This window comes from Diadema setosum, chromosome 11, assembly GCF_964275005.1.
Source record: "Diadema setosum chromosome 11, eeDiaSeto1, whole genome shotgun sequence".
NCBI classification, from domain to species: domain Eukaryota; kingdom Metazoa; phylum Echinodermata; class Echinoidea; order Diadematoida; family Diadematidae; genus Diadema; species Diadema setosum.
The window spans coordinates 17826473-17848178 of record NC_092695.1 but is presented as its reverse complement, the minus strand read 5'-3'; the positions used below and the strand labels follow the sequence as shown (position 1 = coordinate 17848178).

The 21706-nt window shown below is 38.4% G+C and overlaps 2 protein-coding genes across 2 annotated transcripts in view; one reads left to right on the top strand and one right to left on the bottom strand.

Moving 5' to 3' along the window:
* The window catches only part of LOC140235327 (medium-chain acyl-CoA ligase ACSF2, mitochondrial-like), a 28089-nt gene extending 25935 nt beyond the window's left edge, over positions 1-2154 (top strand). Inside the window, exons 9-11 of the mRNA XM_072315352.1 lie at positions 16-157; positions 893-1003; positions 2035-2154. Coding sequence (XP_072171453.1) covers positions 16-157; positions 893-1003; positions 2035-2154 — 373 coding nt within the window. The remainder of the gene's footprint in view (positions 1-15; positions 158-892; positions 1004-2034) is intronic.
* Positions 2155-10063: 7909 nt separating this feature from the next.
* Positions 10064-20458, bottom strand: LOC140235326 (medium-chain acyl-CoA ligase ACSF2, mitochondrial-like). Its single transcript, XM_072315351.1, has 8 exons — positions 20353-20458; positions 19422-19570; positions 14308-14476; positions 13520-13624; positions 12766-12917; positions 11287-11428; positions 10830-10940; positions 10064-10183 (listed from the first exon to the last, which is right to left on the bottom strand). The coding sequence occupies exons 1-8, from the start codon at positions 20371-20373 to the stop codon at positions 10064-10066; spliced, it is 969 nt and encodes a 322-aa protein (XP_072171452.1). The 5' UTR covers positions 20374-20458.
* Positions 20459-21706: the final 1248 nt, after the last annotated feature.

Sequence of the window (21706 nt, the reverse complement as noted above, 5' to 3'; positions counted from 1 at the left end):
TTCTTTTCCTCTCAGTGATGTTGGTAGTATGGACAGTGAGGGATACCTTAGGATTGTTGGACGCATCAAGGACATGATCACTCGAGGAGGAGTCAACATCTACGCCACGGAGATTGAAAATTTCATCTACACTCATCCAGCCGTCCAGGAAGTACAGGTAAGAGATATACATTAAAAAAGAAAAAGTTTTTGAAAAGCAACACGTGACATGTTTGGTATATAAAATCCGGAATAGATATTATTTTTTATTCCATCTCACTCTTTGAAAACCTGCGCTGTTCATCCTTTCTTGTTCATCTATGACAGTTATGATTCCACTTCTATTTTTCTCATTTGTAATATGTCAATAGACAGCATTGAAACTGCCGAGATATCAAAACGCAAGCTGAAATAAAATGGCCCTGATAAAAAGTAGGTCCCACCTTTTATTAGGACCTCTGTCTCAGAATATCTCAGCCATTTCAAAACATATGTTCATCAAATAAACTTTGAATTCCTCATTAATACTTGTACGCTCTTTCTTATTTCATAAGAGGTTTGTCATTATCTCATAAAAAAAGTAGGAAACCTAAAGCTCAATACCTCGACCAAAACTATACATTCTTTTAAGCGTTCACATGCGTAAAGTTTGCGATGACATGGTAGCTCACACGGTAAAACATGTGAAGTATTTTTCAAGAAAGTAGAATAAAGCAATTATCTTTCTTGTCAACATTCAAACTTCACAATGCAAGATAAAATCCAATAAGCATTCATTGTCGTATATGACCTATGCAACGTACTCACGTGTTGTATCATGTATGTTTGTGTGTATGTTTGTCTGTTTTTTGGTGTACTTTTTGTATTTTTGAAGAGGAAACGTTGGGTTACACCGTTATTGACTTTTTTCCAGGTGATCGGCATACCGGATAGCTATATGGGGGAGGAAGTGTGTGCGATTGTTAAACTTAAACCAGGGGAAGACACCACTGCTGAGGACATCAAGGTCTTCTGTAAAGGAAAGGTTCGTTGACGTTATGTAGTGGTATTTGATCTCGCCTCACTGAAGAGGAAATCCACCCCAAAACTAAATTAATTTCAAAAGAAAGAGAAAGATATTCCCTAAAGAGCGATACAAAAATGACAAACAACGGATAAAAAAAAAAATAAGGAAAATATGGCATTGTGAAATTTTGCACATTTTGGGAAAACATTTTTTGGCCAGTCCTTGTGAATATTCTAATGAGAGTGTTGATGACGTCACAATTTTTCATGTATATTATATATGAAAATTGGAAAAATATTATTTTTAGCTAATAAAAGTAAAAGCATGATCCGTACCATGATGTATATTAATATAACTGTTCCTTTTTATTTTTGGTGGTTTTAAGGCACATTTTAGAAACATCAGTACAAGCCCTATATAAGTGTTATTCATTATCATAATCATCATTGATTTATATTTATACAGCTGAAATATGAGATTTTTGTCATGTCTGTATTCGAAATGAATAAGAAATTGTTAGAGCATGACATCGTCAACTTGCTGATTGGAATATTCATAACCACTTGTCCAGAAATGTTCTTCGAGAAATTGTTAGTTTTAGAATTCCCGTAACTTCCTTATTTCATATCGGATTTTGATCATTTTGCGCTGCTTTTTCTGTTTCTCTCTTCCTTACAAGAATATGTATACAATTTTAAGATTGGATTTTGTTTTCTATAAGGCTAAGGCAAAAAGGCAAGACAACCAAGACTCCGGTGGATTTGCTAAAGTTTCCATGTACAATTTGTAAATTCAATTCAATTGAAATGAAATTATATTTCCAATAACAAATGTTGTTGTCGATACAGATCCTTACGCCGTTAAGTGCATCACACCCATGCACTTAATGGCGTAAGACAAAATTCAATTTTATTGGTGTCACTTATTGTGACGCCAATTGTGACACCACTAATTGTGACGGCGTAAGACAAATTCAATTTTATTGGCGTCACTAATTGTTCCCTGATCGGATATTGATGTCTATAACCGTTATTACTCCATCCCACCAGATCTCACACTACAAAATCCCGCGGTACATACGCTTCGTCCAGGAATACCCGATGACCGTGTCCGGCAAGATCCAGAAGTTCAAGCTGAGGGAGCAGTGGAAGCACATCGCTGAAGAATGACTTCGTCAAAAGAAGAAAAAAAAGTTTTAATGCAGCAGTCATGACAACCAAAGGGAGGGTCGTGTCATTTTATGCCAAGGATGCCGAATACATAATGTTTATGGGTTGTCTCTCCGTCCATGCCTCCCAAATCCCGTTATTGCGATTTATTAAGAAAAACATTCCACTAATTTGCATGGTACTTCTGTCCAAGGCATCTGCAGGATGTTACAGATGCCCTGATTAGATTTTCGGCGATATCCTTCAAAGGCCAATATGACGATCTCAGCTGTAGATATCAAAAGACAAGCATTTCCATGATGAAAGGTCATTTGCAAGTTCTTTCCAGTCACTGCTTAAGCTAGAAATATTAATTAGTAATGTAAGTTGGAAAGAGCACGAATTAATGAAATGACAATGATAAGTGCGAGTATGGTGGTGATGTCAGATCAAAGGTCACTGCACTGTAAGGTCTTCCTGGAGCAATAACTTCGACGAATGGTTAGGAATTTCCATAGGGAGTGTTATCTCGTAAGAAGAATAGCAATGAATACTAGAACAATTCGTCGCCCGCCATAGCAGGAATGAAAGGTCAAAGGTCACGTTCAAAGCTTGCCAAACTCTAACTTTTAAGTATATACATGATGTGAAACTTTTTTTGCCATGAATTTATGCTAGTCATGGGCGTAAATCCCGGGGGGATGGGGGGATATATCCCCCCTGAAATGGAGGAGGGGGGGATGGCCTGTACAATCATCCCCCCCTGAATTTTGAGGAAAAAAATGGAGGAAGCAGAAATGTGATTGTAACAATTTTGACATAATTATTGCATGACGTTTGTACGCCGACCTTCAGACAGGTAACATAGCTGAACAGTATTCTATCTTGTAGGAAAATGTATACATAATTTTTTCAAGCGCTCGCTCGCTTCGCTCGCTCGCGAAGAAAGTAACATCGACCTACAGTCACTGGTCACTGTAAGGTATGGCTCAGACGTTGACAACGTCAAATAGTATAGGCCTACATGTAAACATGCTATGACGCGAGTAACTGGGGACCATCTGCAAAATATGTACGAAAACAAACAAACAAACAAACAAACAAACAATAACAAAAACTATATCGTCATAATTGAACCCCCTCCATTTCCTGAATCATTCCTGAGAAACGACAGTGACTGATTATTCAGTCAGGATACATCTATGGGCATTCCCAGGGAAGATCAGGGGCGTCAAATCTATCTCGGGGGGGGGGGGGCAAAGGGGCACTTGCCCCGCCCCTTTGGAAGTGTTTAGGCTGACAAATCATTTATCCCCCAAGCAATTCCCGAGATGAGGACAAATCTCGAACTTTCTTAATGGAAAATTGTCCAAATATCCCCAGAACTATGCACCAGATCATTGTATTGCAATCATAAGCATGCAAAAGCTCCGCTATACAGGATCCCTTTCGATAAACTTTGTACACTTTTGACATTGACGTATATATGCCTAATTCATCAAAGAGTGTGCAGCAGATCTTTCACTTAACAAAAGCACCCTCATATGCAGAGGCGTCGATCGGGGGGGGGATGGTTCTCCATAAAAGTGGGACAAACAAAAGCGAAAAATATAGCTACAAATGGCAGTTTTTGGAGTGTAAAATATCAAAATTTTAAAGCTCACTCGCTCCGTTCGCTCGCATTCAACCATAATGCCATTCTCCTGATGTTGCTGCCAGTGACTGACAGCAGTTTTCGGCCGGTGCGCCCCCCTCAATTTCCAAAGTGAAAAATATAGCTACGAACGGCAGTTTTGGGACTGTAAAATGTGAAAATTTTGAAGCTCGCTCGCATTCAATCATTATGCCATTCTCCTGATGTTGCTGCCAGTGATTGACAGCAGTTGCGCCCGGTGCGCCCCCCTTAATTTCCAAAGCGAAAAATATAGCTACGAACGGTAGTTGTATTGCCAGCAGTTTTCGTCCGGTGCGTTCCCCTTTATTTCCGAAGTGAAATAATACAGCCACAAACGGCAGTCTTTGGACTGTAAAATGTCAAAATTTTCAAGCTCGCTCGCTCCGCTCGCTCGCATTTAACCGCTATGCCATTCTCCTGATGTTGCTGCCAGTGATTGCCAGCAGTTGCGCCGGTGCGGCTCCCCTTAATTTTCAAAGCAAAAAAGTATAGCTACAAACGGCAGTTTTTAGACTCTAAAATGTCAGAAATTTCAAGCTCGCTCGCTCCGCTCGCTCGCATTTAATCGTTATGCCATTCTCCTGATGTTGCTGCCAGTGATTGACAGCAGTTGCGCCCGGTGCGATCCCCCTTAATTTCCAAAGCGAAAAATATAACTACGAACGGTAGTTTTTGGACTGTAAAATGTGAAAATTTTGAAGCTCGCTCGCTTCGCTCGCTCGCATTTAATCATTCTGCCATTCTCCTGATGTTGTTGCGAGTAATTGCCAGCAGTTTTCGCCCGGTGCGCCCCCTTTATTTCCCAAGCGAAAAAATACAGCCACAAAGGACAGTTTGGGGGACTGTAAAATATCAAAATTTTCAAGCTCACTCGCTTCGCTCGCTCGCATTTATTCGTTATGCTATTCTCTGATGTTGCTGCCAGTAATTGCCGGCAATTTTGCCCGGTGTGTCTCCCTTAATTTCCAAAGCGAAAAAATACAGCCACAAACGGCAGTCTTTGGACTGTAAAATGTCAAAACTTTCAAGCTCGCTCGCTCCGCTCGCTCGCATTTGACCACCGCTATGCCATTCTCCTGATGTTGCTGCCAGTGATTGACAGCAGTTGCGCCCGGCGCGGCCCCTCTTAATTTCCAAAGCGAAAAAGTATAGCGACAAACGGCAGTTTTTAGACTGTAGAATGTCAAAATTTTCAAGCTCGCTCGCATTTAATCGCTATCAAATAGCGGCCATTCTCCTGATGTTGCTGCCAGTGATTGACAGCAGTTGCACCTGGTGCGCCCCCCTTAATTTCCAAAGCGAAAATATAGCTACAAACGGCAGTTTTTGGACTGTAAAATGTCAAAATTTTCAATGCAAAAAGATTTATACCCCCCCCCCCCGTTTGCTTCGCTCCCTCACATAACCGCTCCTCCGATAGGTCAAATCCTGTCTACGCCGGTGATAGGCCCCATTATTTAGTAGGCCTTCACAGTGATGTCGCACAGGCGGAGCAAGAGCTGAAATACCACGAGTCTTTCAATAATATATTGTGAATATTTCATTTTCTTATTTTTCTTTTAAGAAAAGAAAATAAAATTTTCACCAAAAGTGTGCACCAGATCGCTGAATTTCAGGTCTGAAAATGCAAAATCTTCCTCGTGTGGGAGAGGGATACCCCCCCCCCCCCTACACACCCTCCCCCCGTTCGGTCGCTCCGCTCCCTCTCACAGATATTTAGAAAAAAAAAAATGTCTTCATACTTTTAAGGTCTGATTCTCCGCCGAAAGTCATCTGACAAGCAAAAAAAAAAAAGCAACAAGAACAAAAAGTCTTCATATTTTTGCTGCCACTTTCCTCCCACTTTATATTTCATGCAAAAGAGTGGGACATCCGGTCCCTGTAAAGTGTGTTGTGGGGGGGGGGCACCAAGCTTCTTTCCCCCCCCCCCCCCCCGGTCCGGTATGGGCTTGTATCGTGGTGATGGTGACCATCCCCCCCCCCCCCCCCACTCCTCAGTACGGATTTACGCCGTTGATACTAGTCTGATTCAAATCAAATGATGATGCAATTTGGCGTTATGGGTATATAGAAAAATATTGGAGGATGTTTTCTTTCTGGAGAGGGGGTAAATTATTGTCAGTCCTCAGGTCGGTTGACTTCGTCAAGTTTCAATGAAGGGCAACGTTATTACGGCAGATGCAGATTGCGTGAGGTGCGGAAAAATTCCAGTCACCATGTATTTTTACATAATTATGTAAATTATGTATCGATATAATCATTTCATGTCTGTCATAGAGTTCTACAATAGATCAAAAACTGGACTGACAGAACTATTTATGTAGTAACAGTTTCACGTGTGAGAAAGATGTATTGTTAGTCTATGTTCTGCCTTTTTTTTTCTTTTTCTTTTTTTGTCGCAGGTATTATTCCCTCAGGTAATATTTGCAACCATTTCCATGGAGTCAAATCAAACGTGTATTATTGCAGATACACTGATGAACGGTTTTCAGATATGAAATGGAATTAAACTCAGTTATACGGGTGCAATCGTATTATTTTACACATTTATATCTCTACTGTGATGCGTAAATGCAGACAAATACAAGTAACCTTAAAGTGTGAGTATACTATTAATATCTATACATGCGCAATTTTCAAATGTCTCCGGTTGTTTGAAGTTATTTAAACAGCACATGAGCACTGTTGTGTAATAACTTTTGATAGACTTTGTTTTGACCGTTGTTTTCGTTGTGATCTTGTAAATATTCTTACTATATCGTATTATGTCTTCCGTTTAGTTTCAATCATTCCTAAATAATCATGTGGTTAAAACTGACGTTCTGGTTGAAGGGAGGAAAGATGTGTGATTTTGACATGCCGCGTGGAAGCTGTAAAGATTTCCATCTCATTCCCTTATACTTCATCACACTATTCTGATACGCAGAAATGCTGAAAGCTTCCATGTCTGGGGTATATTTAGTACAGTAATCGCGTTCTGGGCATGTACGTAGTACATGGTCGCTGGCAGTTTGAATGCTGTGATGCTTTCACAAGAATATTCAATGTTTGGTTATCTGTTTATTTGTTAAGCTCAATAATAAACTCTATGTTCACAGATGTGATAGCGCTTCGTGACGAAGAAGAACTCCAGTCACAATGATTATTTCGGTTTATACAATTTATTCTGAACCTTATACAAATCCAAATATAACAGCATGACAGTATTTTATTATGCATAAATCTGGCTAATACAGTACTTCTTCTGTGATAGGGCATTGGAGTGAAGGAAGACGCTACTGCGTATTACATGATGATCGGTCAGGGAGTACATTGTCATGATTTCTCTTTTCTACCTTTGTATAACCATTACATGGAAAAATGTCATACGCACACACAAACATATCATGAATGCAATGGTGACAACGCGAATTATGAAATAAAGTTACCTACACTTGAAATAAGCTACCTACACTTGAATGATGTGTGTATTGTCTAATGTTTTTAGAGATTTTACATGTGCAAAATACGTGTAATTCAGCCATACGAGTATATGCATTAAAACCCCAGAAAAAGACTTATATTGATTTCAAATGATGTCATAATTCTTGAGCAAAATGAATTACGAGCAAAAATTCAAGAATTAACAGACTCACTGTTACTATACTGCATGATAAAATAAGTACATTACGAGCAAAAGAAAAAAAGTCCGTACTTTGATTTCCCGATAATGTCGCTTTACAATTTTATCCGTAAAATTCAGAAGGATACAATCACCTTTCATCCAACTCAACTAAGAATAAAGCTTGAATTACACTTCATTTATTATTGACATTTCGAGAAATAATTCCACTGGATTACAGGTTGCAGAAAAATAAAAGGCATTAACCTTATTTAGAATACTGCTTGTTTTTGTAGCATCCTGTGACTCTACAATACTCGGGGAAAAAAATGAAGCTTCCCAATTGGACCCCACGTATCACGTGACATTCTCCAGACGTTATCTCTACATGCTCTCGATGTTTAGTGTACACTTTTTGTTTTGTCGAACCAGTTTGGACAGCTCACGATGATCATGATGTCATCCATTTACATTAAAGTATTCCCCTGATTTAATCAAACTTAGATTTGCACCATCGCACTCCTCTGACGTCACAATATATATTCAATTCAATTCATTTATTTTCATTCTTCTTTTTCCAACAAATCATTACACAAGATAAATCAGGTATTACATCATAAACAAAAACATTTGCCTTTGCAATAGATAAATGATATCGATAAACATAAGAGCGCATACTGGCAAAAAATTAATACAAAGTCATGCTTCAGTTGGGAAAAAAAAAAAGAATAGAGAGGTTCACTGAAAAGCAAAGCTTGTATACTCAATATTGAGAACCACTCATAAAACTTATGAATTACTTATTTACAAACACTTGTCACAAATATGATATGCAACAGGACGGGAGAAAACAGGAGAAACACAACGACATGACACAATTTGCCAGAATAGATGAAAAGAATGGAAGGAAAGAAAGAAAAAGAGAGAATGAGAGAATGCCTACACGCTGTACAAGGGAAATGGAACAGGGGATGGAAGAGAATGTGCTTCATAGAGTTGACGCTGCATGCAGCTGTCCAAGGATTGAGATGGCTACTTCATTACGTAATAATGAATTCAGTGGTTGAATGATTGGTGGATGGATGGATGATGAACCCTGAGGTTGACGAATCTATAGCTAATGAAAGAAAAGCATATCAGGGAGGATTTAATAGAAAAGATTTCAACTTGCGCTTAAAAGAATACAAAGATGGGGAATTTTTTATTTCGCAGCTTAGTGAGTTCCAATATCTAGGACCGGTCATAAATGTATTCTGAGCCAATAAAGTTCGTAGGAGAACTCTTAGGTAAATGAAACTCATTAGATTGTCTAGTGGGATAATTATGAAAAGACTGGTTCCGAGGGAACATTGAATTGAAAATACTGGGAAGTGTATTTACATTGTAATTAAACATTAGCTGACCAAGTTGAAAAAAAAAATACAAATCTTTAATTTTCAAAATCTTATATTTAGTAAATAATAGCTCTGTATGGGAACGTGGCGAGACGCCACAAATAATACGAATAACCTTTTTTTTTTGTAATAACAGCAGTTTATCCAGTATTTTGATGGGCACTACCCCACGCTAAGAGTCCATAATTAAGATAAGGTAAAATTAGAGAAAAATGCAACGTCAACAAAGAGGACAATGGAATATGAAACTTGAGTCTATTAATAATACCAATATTGCGTGAAATTATTGTACAAATGTTTGTAATATGCGGCCTCCACGAAAGTTTATCGTCCACTGTGATACCAAGGAATTGTATTTGAGATACTCGTTCTAACAAAGTGTCATCAAAAATAATACCTGTGCCTAAATCTTCTATACTATTACTAAAAAGTATATACTTAGTTTTCTGGAGATTAAGTGATAATTTATTAGCTCTTATCCACTGACTTACTTTTTCAATTCGGAATTAACCGTATATTGTTTTGCACCTCCCACTCAATCAGCTACAACAAAATCTTACTTTCAATCGATCGCTCCTCAGTTCATATACACGTAACTGTTCCACTCACCATTTGCTCATCTTTCCTGAAATATTACAAGTATTATTGTACAAGATATTCGGATATTCGATTCGTCTATACTCGTTATCTTCCAATGTGCTGTATAAAACAAATAGTGAATGGTTTTTATTTTGTAATTTCGCATTGGGCATCGAGAGCAATTTCTTTCCATCACACTCGTGACCATTTACGATTTGTAATCTGTGTCACCGGGAGACACTAGAAATGTTAAGTGGGAGAAAGAAAAGGCGAGGGGGAGATCGGCCTTACAGGAGGGTCAAAAATGGTTCGCGAAAGTGCATAAAAGGCATTTCATGCGAGGAACGACAGCTGAATGTTTTTGTTTTTTCCGTAATTCATTTATGACTGGTGGAGTCTATGAACTGTTAACACTTCAACGTCTTCTTGAAGGGGCTCGTTCTTTCGTTTGTCTCTGAAAGTTCTTGTCATATCTTACTACAGAAGTCTGACAGAACATTAGTCATGAATGGACCACCATTTTCGTTACACAGCTTGTAAAAAAAATGGCGGCGAGTGCCGACTTTGTCTAGCGCAGAGCATGTCATGCAGCGCTGAAGAAATTATTTTATTGCTTTCTGTAAGGCCTTCGTAATGAATTTTACTGTGATGATCGAAAAGATTTGACAGGTCTATCCTGATTCAATCCAGCGCGATGTCCTTTAGTTCTTCTTGCAGTTGATTTTTTTGTACTTTTCCTGAAGCTGTCATCGGATATGCCTCCACGAATCTGACGTAGGTCGGTATCTTGTAGTATGAAATCTGACAAGACAGTAAAAGCGACATGCATCAATCGGCATTGTAAAAGTGAAAGTTCGTTGCACAGACGCAAGATGCAATTCACAATGACTTATTCAGTAACGTAGTTTCCTCTTTATTTCCACTGAAGCATCACTGTCTAATGCTTGTGAAATTCATCCTCCCTATTTTTTTTTTCACTGTCAATCTCCTCTCTCTCTTTCCACCCCTTCGTATTTAGTAATTCTCTTTTTTCTTTTTTTACAGGCTTTTCTACAGGCTCTATTCCCTCGTCCTCTTGTCTTCATTTCTATCTGGGAAGAAGGCTACATGCGACTGAAAGCAATCGATCATATCGCTTTGTAAACATGACAATGGTGAAAGAGAGAAAAAGAAAGAGAGGAAGAGAGAGGCAGAGAGAGAGGTCTTTGTTGGAAAAGAACACAAGGGCAGGGGTCAAAGGATCGATTTGTTATCAAATTAACAGTCAACAAATACAGAAAAAAAAAATCATCGCTGATAGACTTCTGTCTGATAGCAATAATCGTAATATCAGTGTTCAATGCATGATAATATGAACCATCCCTATCCCCTTCAGAAAGAATATGTACACCGCACATGGCCGCGACATCCAGCTATATCAAGGTCATGTTTTAAGACAAGGTCGTACCTTTCCTTTGCAAAACGTCTTGACCTCTTCCGCTGTAGTTTCCATTCCAGCCTTCAGTATTAACACTGCACACACAGCTTCTCCGTAGTTCTTGTGCGGAACACCAATTACCTGTGATGGATATCAAAGCAGTATGGTACACTAAACCACTAAGACTAGTCGAAAATGGAGTCCTATATCGCTGTAACAACCATGTTAATTGCATGATGTGAAAGGGTGATGGCGCAATATCGTTGGGAGCTATCGAGTCCTTCTGGGTGTTAGAACTAAACTGATCGTCATCAAGCGCTATCAGCAAAATAAAAGGACATGTTATAGGCCTTATGTACTTAGAACCTGAATCTATTGCTATTGTGTGTATGTGCGTGTGTGCGTGTAAGTTTTCACGGGATAAATGGTAAAAACAGTAGGCCCTATATTGTGTGCATACTGGTCAAATATACATGGAACATCTCACCTGCGCTGCAGCGACTTTTGGATGCTTTACAAGAATATCTTCGACCTCTGACGGAAAGACTTTCACTCCACCTCGGTTGATCATTTCCTTGCTGCGACCTACGATTTGGCAGTAGCCATCTTTGTCAAGTGTACCGATGTCCCTGGTGGTGGCAAACAAACTTCTTTTACTCTTTATTTCCTGGTCACTCCCCGACATAATCATCGATTTCCCCCCTTTTTTTTAAATGATTAGCATTCGTATCTGTCCATAAATTACTATGGATTTTATATTACAACGTGTGTTATCCTCATATTATTCATATGCGGTATCATCACTCTCAGTTTAAACATACAGTTTAAACATTATATAGATGATGACTGGCTGGGGAGGGAACATAACCGAATGTTCATCCCGAAGGGTTTGAAATGCTATTGAGGGAGGTTACAAGTCCCGAGACGAAGTCGAGGGACATAATATAACCTCCCGAAATAGCATTTCAAATCCTGAGGGTGGAACGTTTGGTACATGTTCCCGACAACAAAAGTTCATCATCTGCTACATTACAGGGGTTAGTCAAAATATCACACTTTCGTATGCATTACAATAATCGGTCATCTGCTTTTTCACATTGTATGGAATAGGCAAATTTATCCTATCGATTGCGTTAAAAATAATTATGATCGTTCAATCGTTTGGTATCGTTTGTCATTTTGTTACGTGAAAATGTTCCCCATTGGAAAACATTACAAAAATGTTCTGCCCATGGGCGAATATAACCAATGTGCCTCCATCACGTGACTGTGTTTAGCCAATCACTAACCGGTATTTCACTAACCCATATACAGTTTTGATTCACAAAAGCTGGATACTAAATACCCATTTACTGACCAGTATTCTCAAGATACCTTATTTTCAAAGTTCAAAGTTCAAAGTTCAAAGTTTATTTCATTTTTCAACAAAAAACATATGTTTCACTTCATTTTGTAACAGAAAATAAGGTAAGTAGAACATAGTGAAATAAAAAGATTATAACAATTGAGGACCTAAAGTAATCATACATTGTATTGCAAGAAAGAAACATAAGTGATTATTTTTCAAATTTTTTATTTTTTATTTATTTTTATTTTTCAAAATTTCAAATTTTCAAGTGTCCGTGGACATTCTATATCAAACTTAACTGTTCACAAACACAGTCGTCGGGTGGTGTATCATTATCGTCACAAGAGCATTCATAATAAACAAAGAATACCTTAGCAAAATGACTACTTCGTTCGCTGCTTTGCACGGAAGATATTACTTCTAACTTGATGATACCTTTTCAAAGCTACAATTTGTCTTCGAAGGGTACACGTGATAACCCTTTTAGAGCTTCATCATCTTTTGTCTTACAATTCATTTTATATTTCCCCAGAATATTGAAGGTAATACACAAGACCCATGACCGACCATCCGAGTCACAGTTTTCTTATAAGTGAACGATTGACATCTTGTTCTTACCCTGTTAGATACCAATTGTCGGAGTCAATAACCTCTCTAGTTTTCTCCTCCTGTCCCCAGTATCCCTTCATCACGTTGTAGCCCCTGATGCATATTTCTCCCTTGGAACCCAGTGGGACGATCTCTCTGGAATCGAGGTCTACAATCTTCACCTACATGTATGTGTAACATGAAAAAGAATATTAAACTGTTGGATGTGTGATGGCTTGCTCCTTGCTCGCATCATCATCGGTAAACCAATTTCATTTTATTTCATTTCATTTCCGACAAAAGTATAGAGTACAATATAACATTTGTATATACAGTGTACAAAAAAAAAAATGAGTACAATGTGACTTTTGTATATTAAAGCGAAATCAATGCAGCTCCTATTTTTTTTTTTTTTTTTTACAATAGAACAAAACCTAGTTTATGGAAATACATAGGCAAACTGTAACTGAATCGTATCAAGGAGAAGATTTCGGAAATGGAGGGAATCGCTAAAAAAAGCCTAGCTTGTAGAATGTAGTCCCATTGTGAGCAATAAATAGTAGTAGGGCCTAATAGTCAAACGAAACAATAAAACAATTTGCCTGAGAAAGAGAGGGAACATAATATTATATAGAATACATAACCTATTAATATATTACCTGTATTCTACACCGATATATACATTATGTTTATCGAACATATCATAAATACTAACTACAATCCTACAAGGAAGTAAGTACAAGTATGAACATAATTTATGTATTCAAATAACTGAAGTACACACCTCTACGTGTGGCAACACCTTTCCAACGGTGTAGATACGTTTCTCTTCCGGGTCATCGGGTCTACTTATCGAGACCCCACATGTCTCGGTTATGCCATAAGCGGTCTAAAATAGGAAAAAGAAAACAAAACAACCAACAGTTACTGATCAACTGGATAGTCAGAACTGCTATCAACGATGATGGCAAATCACTAGCTCATCGCCTGCTGTTAGATGAAGCCAAAATAATCGTGGTAAAAAAAAAAAAAAGTAAATCTGGACTGGAAGAACTTGTAATGAAAGGTCACGAAATGAAATGCCGAACTTGCCATCATGATAGTCCTGATGATGCACAGCATTTCTACAGCGACATTTATCTATGGATCATTTAAAGGTGCTCGGCTCCCACAATATTATGTCACATATTAATCATTTATAAAGCTGCTGGAAAAAAAAATCATACGGTTCAGATTCAGTGGCGGATTCAGAGGGGCGCACTGGGCACGCGCCCCCTCTTTTTTTTTTTTTTTTTTTTTTGGTAAAAACAAGAAAATAAAAGGGAAAATGGGGGTGAGGGCACATGCGCCCCCTTTCATTTCCTAAAGGCGCCTCCCCTTTCAGGAATTCCTGGATCCGCCCCTGAGATTAAGGTAAAGGTTGCTACAATTCCGAAGTTGAATTGGTAAGAGAGTTCCACAGACGTGGAGCAACAGAAGAGAAGGCTCTTATAATAATTCCCCGTAAGTTTTTAGGCGAGTAGGCACCTATTGGGCACTTGAAGAGTCAATGCTCATTTTTCTTCCACTCACCACGATTTCTTCGGGTCTTAAAATGCCCTTGGCCTGGTGAATGAGTTCGGGTGGAGTTGGGGAGGCGCCAATTATCATTGTCCTGACACCCGACACGTCTCGTCGGGTGATCGCTTCGTGACTGAAGAGTGCTACGTACATTGCTGGAGTGCCATAGATTAGAGTGCACCTATGTGGGAGGACGTACATGTGCAGACATGAATGTATATACAAATAGATAGATAGATAAGTGCATGACATAATCTTCTAGATGTATAGATGGATAGATAGATAGATAGATAGATAGATAGATAGATAGAGAGAGAGATAGAGAGAGAGAGATGGGAGAGGCCGGGAGGGGGCAGATCACTTGGAGATTAAAGAGAAAGACCTGCAAAAAGTCGAAGTGAGGAGTGAAGATATGAAAAAATTAAGAAAATGATTATAGGCGGAGAAAACACAAAGAAGATGAAAAGGAAAAGGGATAGAAGGAAAGGAAAAGGATGCCGAATTAGCACAAAAATTTTGTAACATCTACACAGCTTCAGACATAAGGAAATAACATGAAGAGATTATATTTATCTGGCAAAGATATCAGTTCAGTTCAGTTCAGTTTTTATTTCTGCATTTCAAAATCAATACAAATCAACAAATCAACAAAATACTTACATAGTCATTTACAGAGCTAATATTCGTAACGTTTGGATCATACATACATTTTTTTTTTCAAGAACGAATATTATATATAAAAGGAAGCAATAGGAAATGATAAAAATGAAATGCAGGGGACCATCATCATATGCGGCTGACTATAGATGAATCCGACTTCAGAGCACTGTACCTTATGGCGGCCATAACTGGGGGCTTCCATAGAAGATCAAAAACACTTTCAATGGCTTATGAAATGAGCCAGGTGCGTTGCTATGTCAGTGCATAAATCATCTTAGCATACGTCTTGAAGCCACCAGTTAGAAATTACCATTAAAAGCACTACCCAAACCGAATTGGTCTACATGAAAAATCAGGCACTATAAAGCTATAAGCCTCACAACATTCTTTTTCCATTTCATGCATACAGACATCAGTAAAAAAAATTAAATAAAAATAAAAAAATTTAAAAAAATCCTGATTCTGAAAACATGACAAATTCTCGATAATGCCAGCTAAACCGTGTTACAGTGAGAATGAGATTGTATTTATTTAATGTAAAACGACACATGGTACATTTTCTATATCTTTTGTCGGGTCAAAGTTTTGGAATAGTTTGCCCAAAAATATTCAGGAGGAAAGAACAAGATCTTCATTTCGAAGAAACCTAAAAAAGCACTTGTTAAATGAAGTTTAGTGAAGAAAAGAATACTCAGTGCTTAGTTTAATGTACTTTTATAGTACAGTTACTTTAAAAGAGTAGACCTTGCAATAAGCAGCTTAAATAAATGTACATGTAGCTATAATGGGAGATCCATTCTCGACTAGCACTTGTGCTAACTTTTGGTTCCCCCTTTAACAACATTATCTTCTGTTTTTCTATTTTTTTTTCAGAACCTTTGTCTATGCATATTTCTACATTACATACTTATTCATACTCTTTGCCTTTTCAGTGATAAATGTATCACAACGAAACTAAATCTATTACACCACATGTATTCTAATGTAAGATAAATATAAGTGTGTAAAATATATGCTTGCATAGCTGTAAGAACCTTGTACAAAAGCATTGTATTCTCATAAAAATTTTTCATGTTATTGTATCTTACCCTATAGAATTTCATGTTATCATGTTATCATATCCACATGTATGTTGTTAATAAACTCAACTCAACTCAACTCAACTCATTTGTTTGGGAGGAGAAATTTGCCCTTTTTGCCTCTGTTTTGTAATAGGAAAGGTGGCGACAGGAAAAATTACTGGAATGAAGCAGGGAACAGGTGTCGTAACGGCCATTAATGGTGCTTTTTTTTTTTTAGTTCCCTCATCCATGGAGAGGCAACAAGTTCACTCGAGTGCGTATCCATAGAGAGAACGTGGACATAATAATTATATGAATGTCAAATAAGATGCGTCGAGTACACAACATGTCCACGGATGAAAAGAATGAGGAATCCATTTCTTTTGTACGTCTAAAACGAGAGTTCTTGGCCCTATTTCATAAAGCTGTTAGTAAAGTTACGCATGACTTTACGAACGATAGGAATATAAAGTGCAAATATGTGTGCCCATTTTTTCCCTTACGTTTTAACTGCACGTCAATATTTCATATAAATTGGGGCAAAAACACGCTTTCAACTAAATACGTGTGTTTTAACATGTAAAAATGCTTATCATCATCTGCAAATTTCAACTTTAGCTATCGAAATTAACAATGATTAGGAAACCCACTTGATTTGCCATATAAGTCGTTCGTTAAGCCGTGGGCAACTTTATGAACAGCTTAATGAAACAGGACCCTGAAGTTCAAACTTTACAGACAGTAGTAGACTAGTAGTGATCATTGCCACATCCTTGACAGCTGCCGGAGAAGACAGTTGTGCGTCGTAGACCAGCCATAAACCTGCCTGATAGTTTTGTATTTCATAACGTATTGAGCCTGTATCTCGACTGGAAGTTTAGAGGCAGACTACCAGGGCATGCCAGTCACTGCAACCCGAGAGAAATGGTTTGACTCTCTGGACCCTGATACCAACGCTGCCAGAGTTGTAGCAGCGAGTTTGTAACAGCAGTCCTACATTTGTAACTTTGAGGCGCCACTGATGACACGGGTTAATAGGCTGGAGTAAGACAGGAGATGACCGCGGTACCTATAACGATGAAGAGCTCCCTAGAAGTCATCCGTCGAGCTGGCAGTCTCAACGCCTCGCGCCCGTGGAACAGCACTCCGAATACCGACGACATTATAGGAGAGCAGCAAGTCGACTTCGCCGTCGCGGATCGAGGACAGTCGCCATCGTGGTGATGTATTGCTACGAGTGTTGATACTTTGAACACTTTGGATATAAAAATGAGTATGTTACAGAGGCTCTTCGAGTAGGAGTGTTCAGAAAGAGAGCATTGGGTAGGGTGGTCGCGGTGGAAGATGTCCGACCCATATGGTGAAATTGAATGGTAGGATCAGATTAGCAATGAGGTATGATGCAGAGCAATGTTGAAGTTATTGTGATGGTGTTTGATAGGTAAAGTGAAGGTCAGTACAGGACTTTGCACCTTTAAGGGAGACACAGTTCCCTTTTAGGTCCTTTAGATCCCTTTTAGGTCCTTTATTGTTTATTCTTTATATGAATGACTTTCGCAGTTCGTCCTCTCTGCTCTATTTTCTACTTTTTGCCGATGACACCAGCATTTTTTACTCAAATCGAAACCCTCATGTTTTACTGAATACCATTAATACTGAATTAAAATCAGTATCTAAGTGGATTAAGGCTAATAAATTGTCATTGAATTTGACCAAGACAAAATTTATGGTTTTTAGCAATATAATCAATATTTTACCGGGTAAGTTGGTTGTTAACGACGTGGAATTGAACCAGGTGGAATATATAAAATTCCTTGGTCTTTATATTGATTGTAAGTTGACATGGAAAGTTCATGTTGATTCATTGCGTAAATTACTATCCAAAAATGTAGGTGTTATGTATAAGTTAAAACAGTATTTTCCTAAACATGTTCTCCATTCATTGTATTCTACTCTATTTTTGCCTTATATAGGTTATGGAATCCTGGCATGGGGAAACTGCTGTACAACTAGACTCAATTCTTTATTACTGATACAGAAAAGAGCTATACGGATAATTAACTTCGCCACATTTTTGGAACACACTAATGTCTTATTCTTTTCCAGTAGAACACTTAAAATCCAGGATTTATATCATTTCAATATCGGGTCATTTATGTATCAGTTAAACTCAGGTGGTCTCCCTGATGTGTTTTCTTCGATGTTCGTCAAAAATACTGAAGTTCATTCTTACCCTACTAGACAAAAAGATTCTTTTCATCTTTCTCCTGTACGGACCGTATCTGCTTTAAAAACAATAACCACTACAGGACCTAAATTTTGGAATGAGTTGGATAGAGAAATAATCCAATCCCAGTCTCTCTATTCATTTAAGCATAAACTTAAACTAGTTTTTCTGAATTCATATCTATAGCTATTCTTCAATCCTCCTCGACATTCTCTGATCATGCTTCACATTACTGACATTATCGATTATGTAACATGTGCCTCGCTCGTGATTTCTGTACATGTATTATCTCCTGAACTTCCTTTGTACACATTTGGTATCTCTGCTATTGTACACTGCATCTGACTTGTACCTCGCTCGGGTGATCACGCAACTCTCAAGAAGTCTTGTGCCGCGGACATTGTTTTCTTTGTTTTTTTCTTTTTCTTTTTACTTTTTGGCGATTATATTTCTCCAATTCACAAATTGTCATTCCTTTAATTACATATACCAAGTAAGAAATAATCTCACATCCGCATCTGGGAATCTACACCCTACAAGCAATGCTTCTATGTAGATTCCTCATATTTCACATGTTTTATTGTCTTATAAGCTGTACTTGACAATTCATCCAGGCTTTTGTATTGTGATGTTTATATTTTATGTATTTCTTGAAATGTGGAATATGGAACAATAAAAAACAAACAAAAAACAAAGTTAGCAGGTGAAACGGCGGAACGAGCAGAGGTAGGGCTGTTGGTCAAGTCAGGACCTACCCATGACGTGGTGTGCTAAAGCTGTTGTGATAAAGGTATATCGCTTGCACAGGCTGCACAGCATAACGTTTTCGCCACCGATCCAATTCAGTTCTTGGGAAGAGTTGAGTTGAATTGATTGTACTTACAGTTACAAGTGGTAATTGATAGTTTTGTAAACAAAATCTTTGTTGAAAGGTACTACAGTAAGTGGTATGTGTATTTGCACTGTTAGAGTAAACCCTAAGCGCTTGAAAAAATGGTATTATTTTTATTATCATTATTATTATTGTTATTATTATTATTATTATTATTATTATTATTATTATCATTATTATCATTCAAACCGAATACAACGAATATATTTTGTTGAAATTCAGTATCCACGGATTCTTAATTGATGTGCAGTGAAGAGCTACGATGGAACGGCACAGCAAATCGAACCTTTTGTCGTCAATCGCCTTGATCGTCGCCTCTGGGTCAAAGCCTGGTGACGGAACCACAGAGTGCACACCGAAGGTCACATGACATAGTGACGTCATCATGGTACCAAGAAGGTGGGTAAAGGGGACAGTGCAGCATGCTGTATGAGCCTTGCATGGTTTTGAAACAAAGAAGGGAAATGGCAAGTTGTGGATTTTTCTCTTTCAAAGTCAATCTATAGTAATGCGAGTGTCATCGTGTAGAATAAACACCTCATTACATGGCCTGGCCAAGATAAAGACACAATGAAGCAGTAGGTCCTCATTGTTTTCTCGTGATTCCTGATGTTTTTATTTTTTCAGTTTATCATTCTCACTGCCTGGCAAAGGTGTACTTTCGTGGTACGAGTGAGACTTCTCAAATTACTAGTATCATGAAGTCGATGCGTGCATAAATATTACAAACTGCAAATATGCCTGCTCAACAATAATAAGGTAATTCGTAAATACAGTAATTACTGAACATGAGCGTCGTGAAATGTAAGTATAAAGCGACGGGGGAAAATGAGTGGGGAAACAAACAAACAAAAAAACAAATAAATAAAAATGGCATGTAAAAACAATCGGCGTGGTTCGAACAAGTCATTCAAGTATAGTGTTAATCAGTGATGTAAAAGAATCAAGTGACATTTTTACGCCATGAAGAAGGTAAAAGTGTTTATGAAATTAGATACAAATTATTCATTATTGAAGTCTTATTCTTTCTATGCTCCAATTTATACTTCGTTTACTTGAGATGACGTTTATGATTAGGACTCAATGGGTAACACAGGACGAAAAAATTTTTGATGGAGTAAATTGGAATCCATGTCGTTGTGCTAACTTTAATGTGAAATTTCGACAAAGGAAATATTTGGACGACAGAAAACAGAAAATGAAGTAGAGGAACTCACAAACTTGTCAAATTGCAACATTCGTCCCAAATGATACACACTGTTCACAGCGTTGTAATGTGTCAGTGTAGCACCCTTAGGCAGTCCGGTGGTACCCTATATACAACGCAAAAAGAGAAGCTGGATGAGATGCATGGAGGGAGGAGGGCATAGATCTGTGTTAGTCATTCATAATTATACGCGCACGCACACGCGCACACAGACACACACCCAGACACACGCACACACACAAAGGGTATGTAAGTGTGTGGGCATTACAGTAAAAGGAAATAAATGATGCAACCCAAACAGGTTGTTTCGTTCAAGAGGTGGTCAACAGCTTCAGTCAAGGAGCAATGTGGCCCTGTCTTGCAGGAGATTCGAGAGGCTGAGGAGGAGAAGAGATTAGCCAGAGCAGCAGTAGAACCCAAGAACTTTTTTTTTAATGTTTTTATTGAACAATAATAACATATGTACAAAAATAGGTATAAACACACTTGACGCAACAAAAGCACTGAAAAATAAGACATAAGAAAGAAACAAAAGAGAGAAAAAAAAAGAAGAAAAAGAAAAATAACAAAATAACACAGTCACAGTTAAATTAAAATGTGCTGACCCGCGGGTATCCACTATGATGTATCGTGAACTACCAATATTCGGGCCTCCCCCCAGGATGACCGGCAACCCGACCACTAACCGACTGATTTACTGCTCGGACCGGGACGGCCGGGGCAGATTCCATTGTCTTGTGTTACGTATTTTTAGAAGGTGATGTCTCACCTCCCTGCACTTACACATACCAGGCACCTCCCTGCACATACCATAGACCTAACAAACATGCAGGAGATTGACCACCACACTCATTACCAGGGGGGCATGCCTCCCTGCTTATACATTCATCAGAACCCAAGAACTTGACATGATCTGTATTATGGCAAATGGAGCCACTCCGAAACTCTTTCCTTGTTCAATCAAGTCATGAGCTTTTTTTTCCACTCCAGTCAACCTTCACAAGTGGTACAATGGACCTAACAAATGTGTTGGTGTTGAGGAAGAGGAATCCTCCAGCGTATTCTGAGTGTCTGCGAGTTCAGTCTTGGATGTACAAATGGAGGCACGATCGAGTCTTGGAGATCATTTATATAGAGACTAAAGAGAATGACTAGCCCCAATTCCATAAATGGTATCTCTGGTGTTGCTAGGCTCCAGATAGATTTTGTTTAGCAATGGGCAAAGCCAAGAGTGATACCAAGAAACAGTCACCCTATAGCATCGATCCTGTCATCAGCTGGCGACTGGCAGGTCAAAGCTGATCTGGACGGGAAGGATACGGTTTCCCACAGTATGTGGTGCTCACACATCTGTGTCCAGATAT

Excerpts from the sequence above, each read along its gene's own strand:
- LOC140235326 (XM_072315351.1), bottom strand. The coding sequence starts at position 20,373 with ATGTTGCAATTTGACAAGTTT. Across the intron at positions 14,477-19,421 it reads AAGGCGATTGACGACAAAAG|GTGCACTCTAATCTATGGCA; the intron begins GTTCGATTTGCT and ends CCTCCCACATAG. Across the intron at positions 11,429-12,765 it reads GACAATTGGTATCTAACAGG|GGACATCGGTACACTTGACA; the intron begins GTAAGAACAAGA and ends TGCCACCACCAG.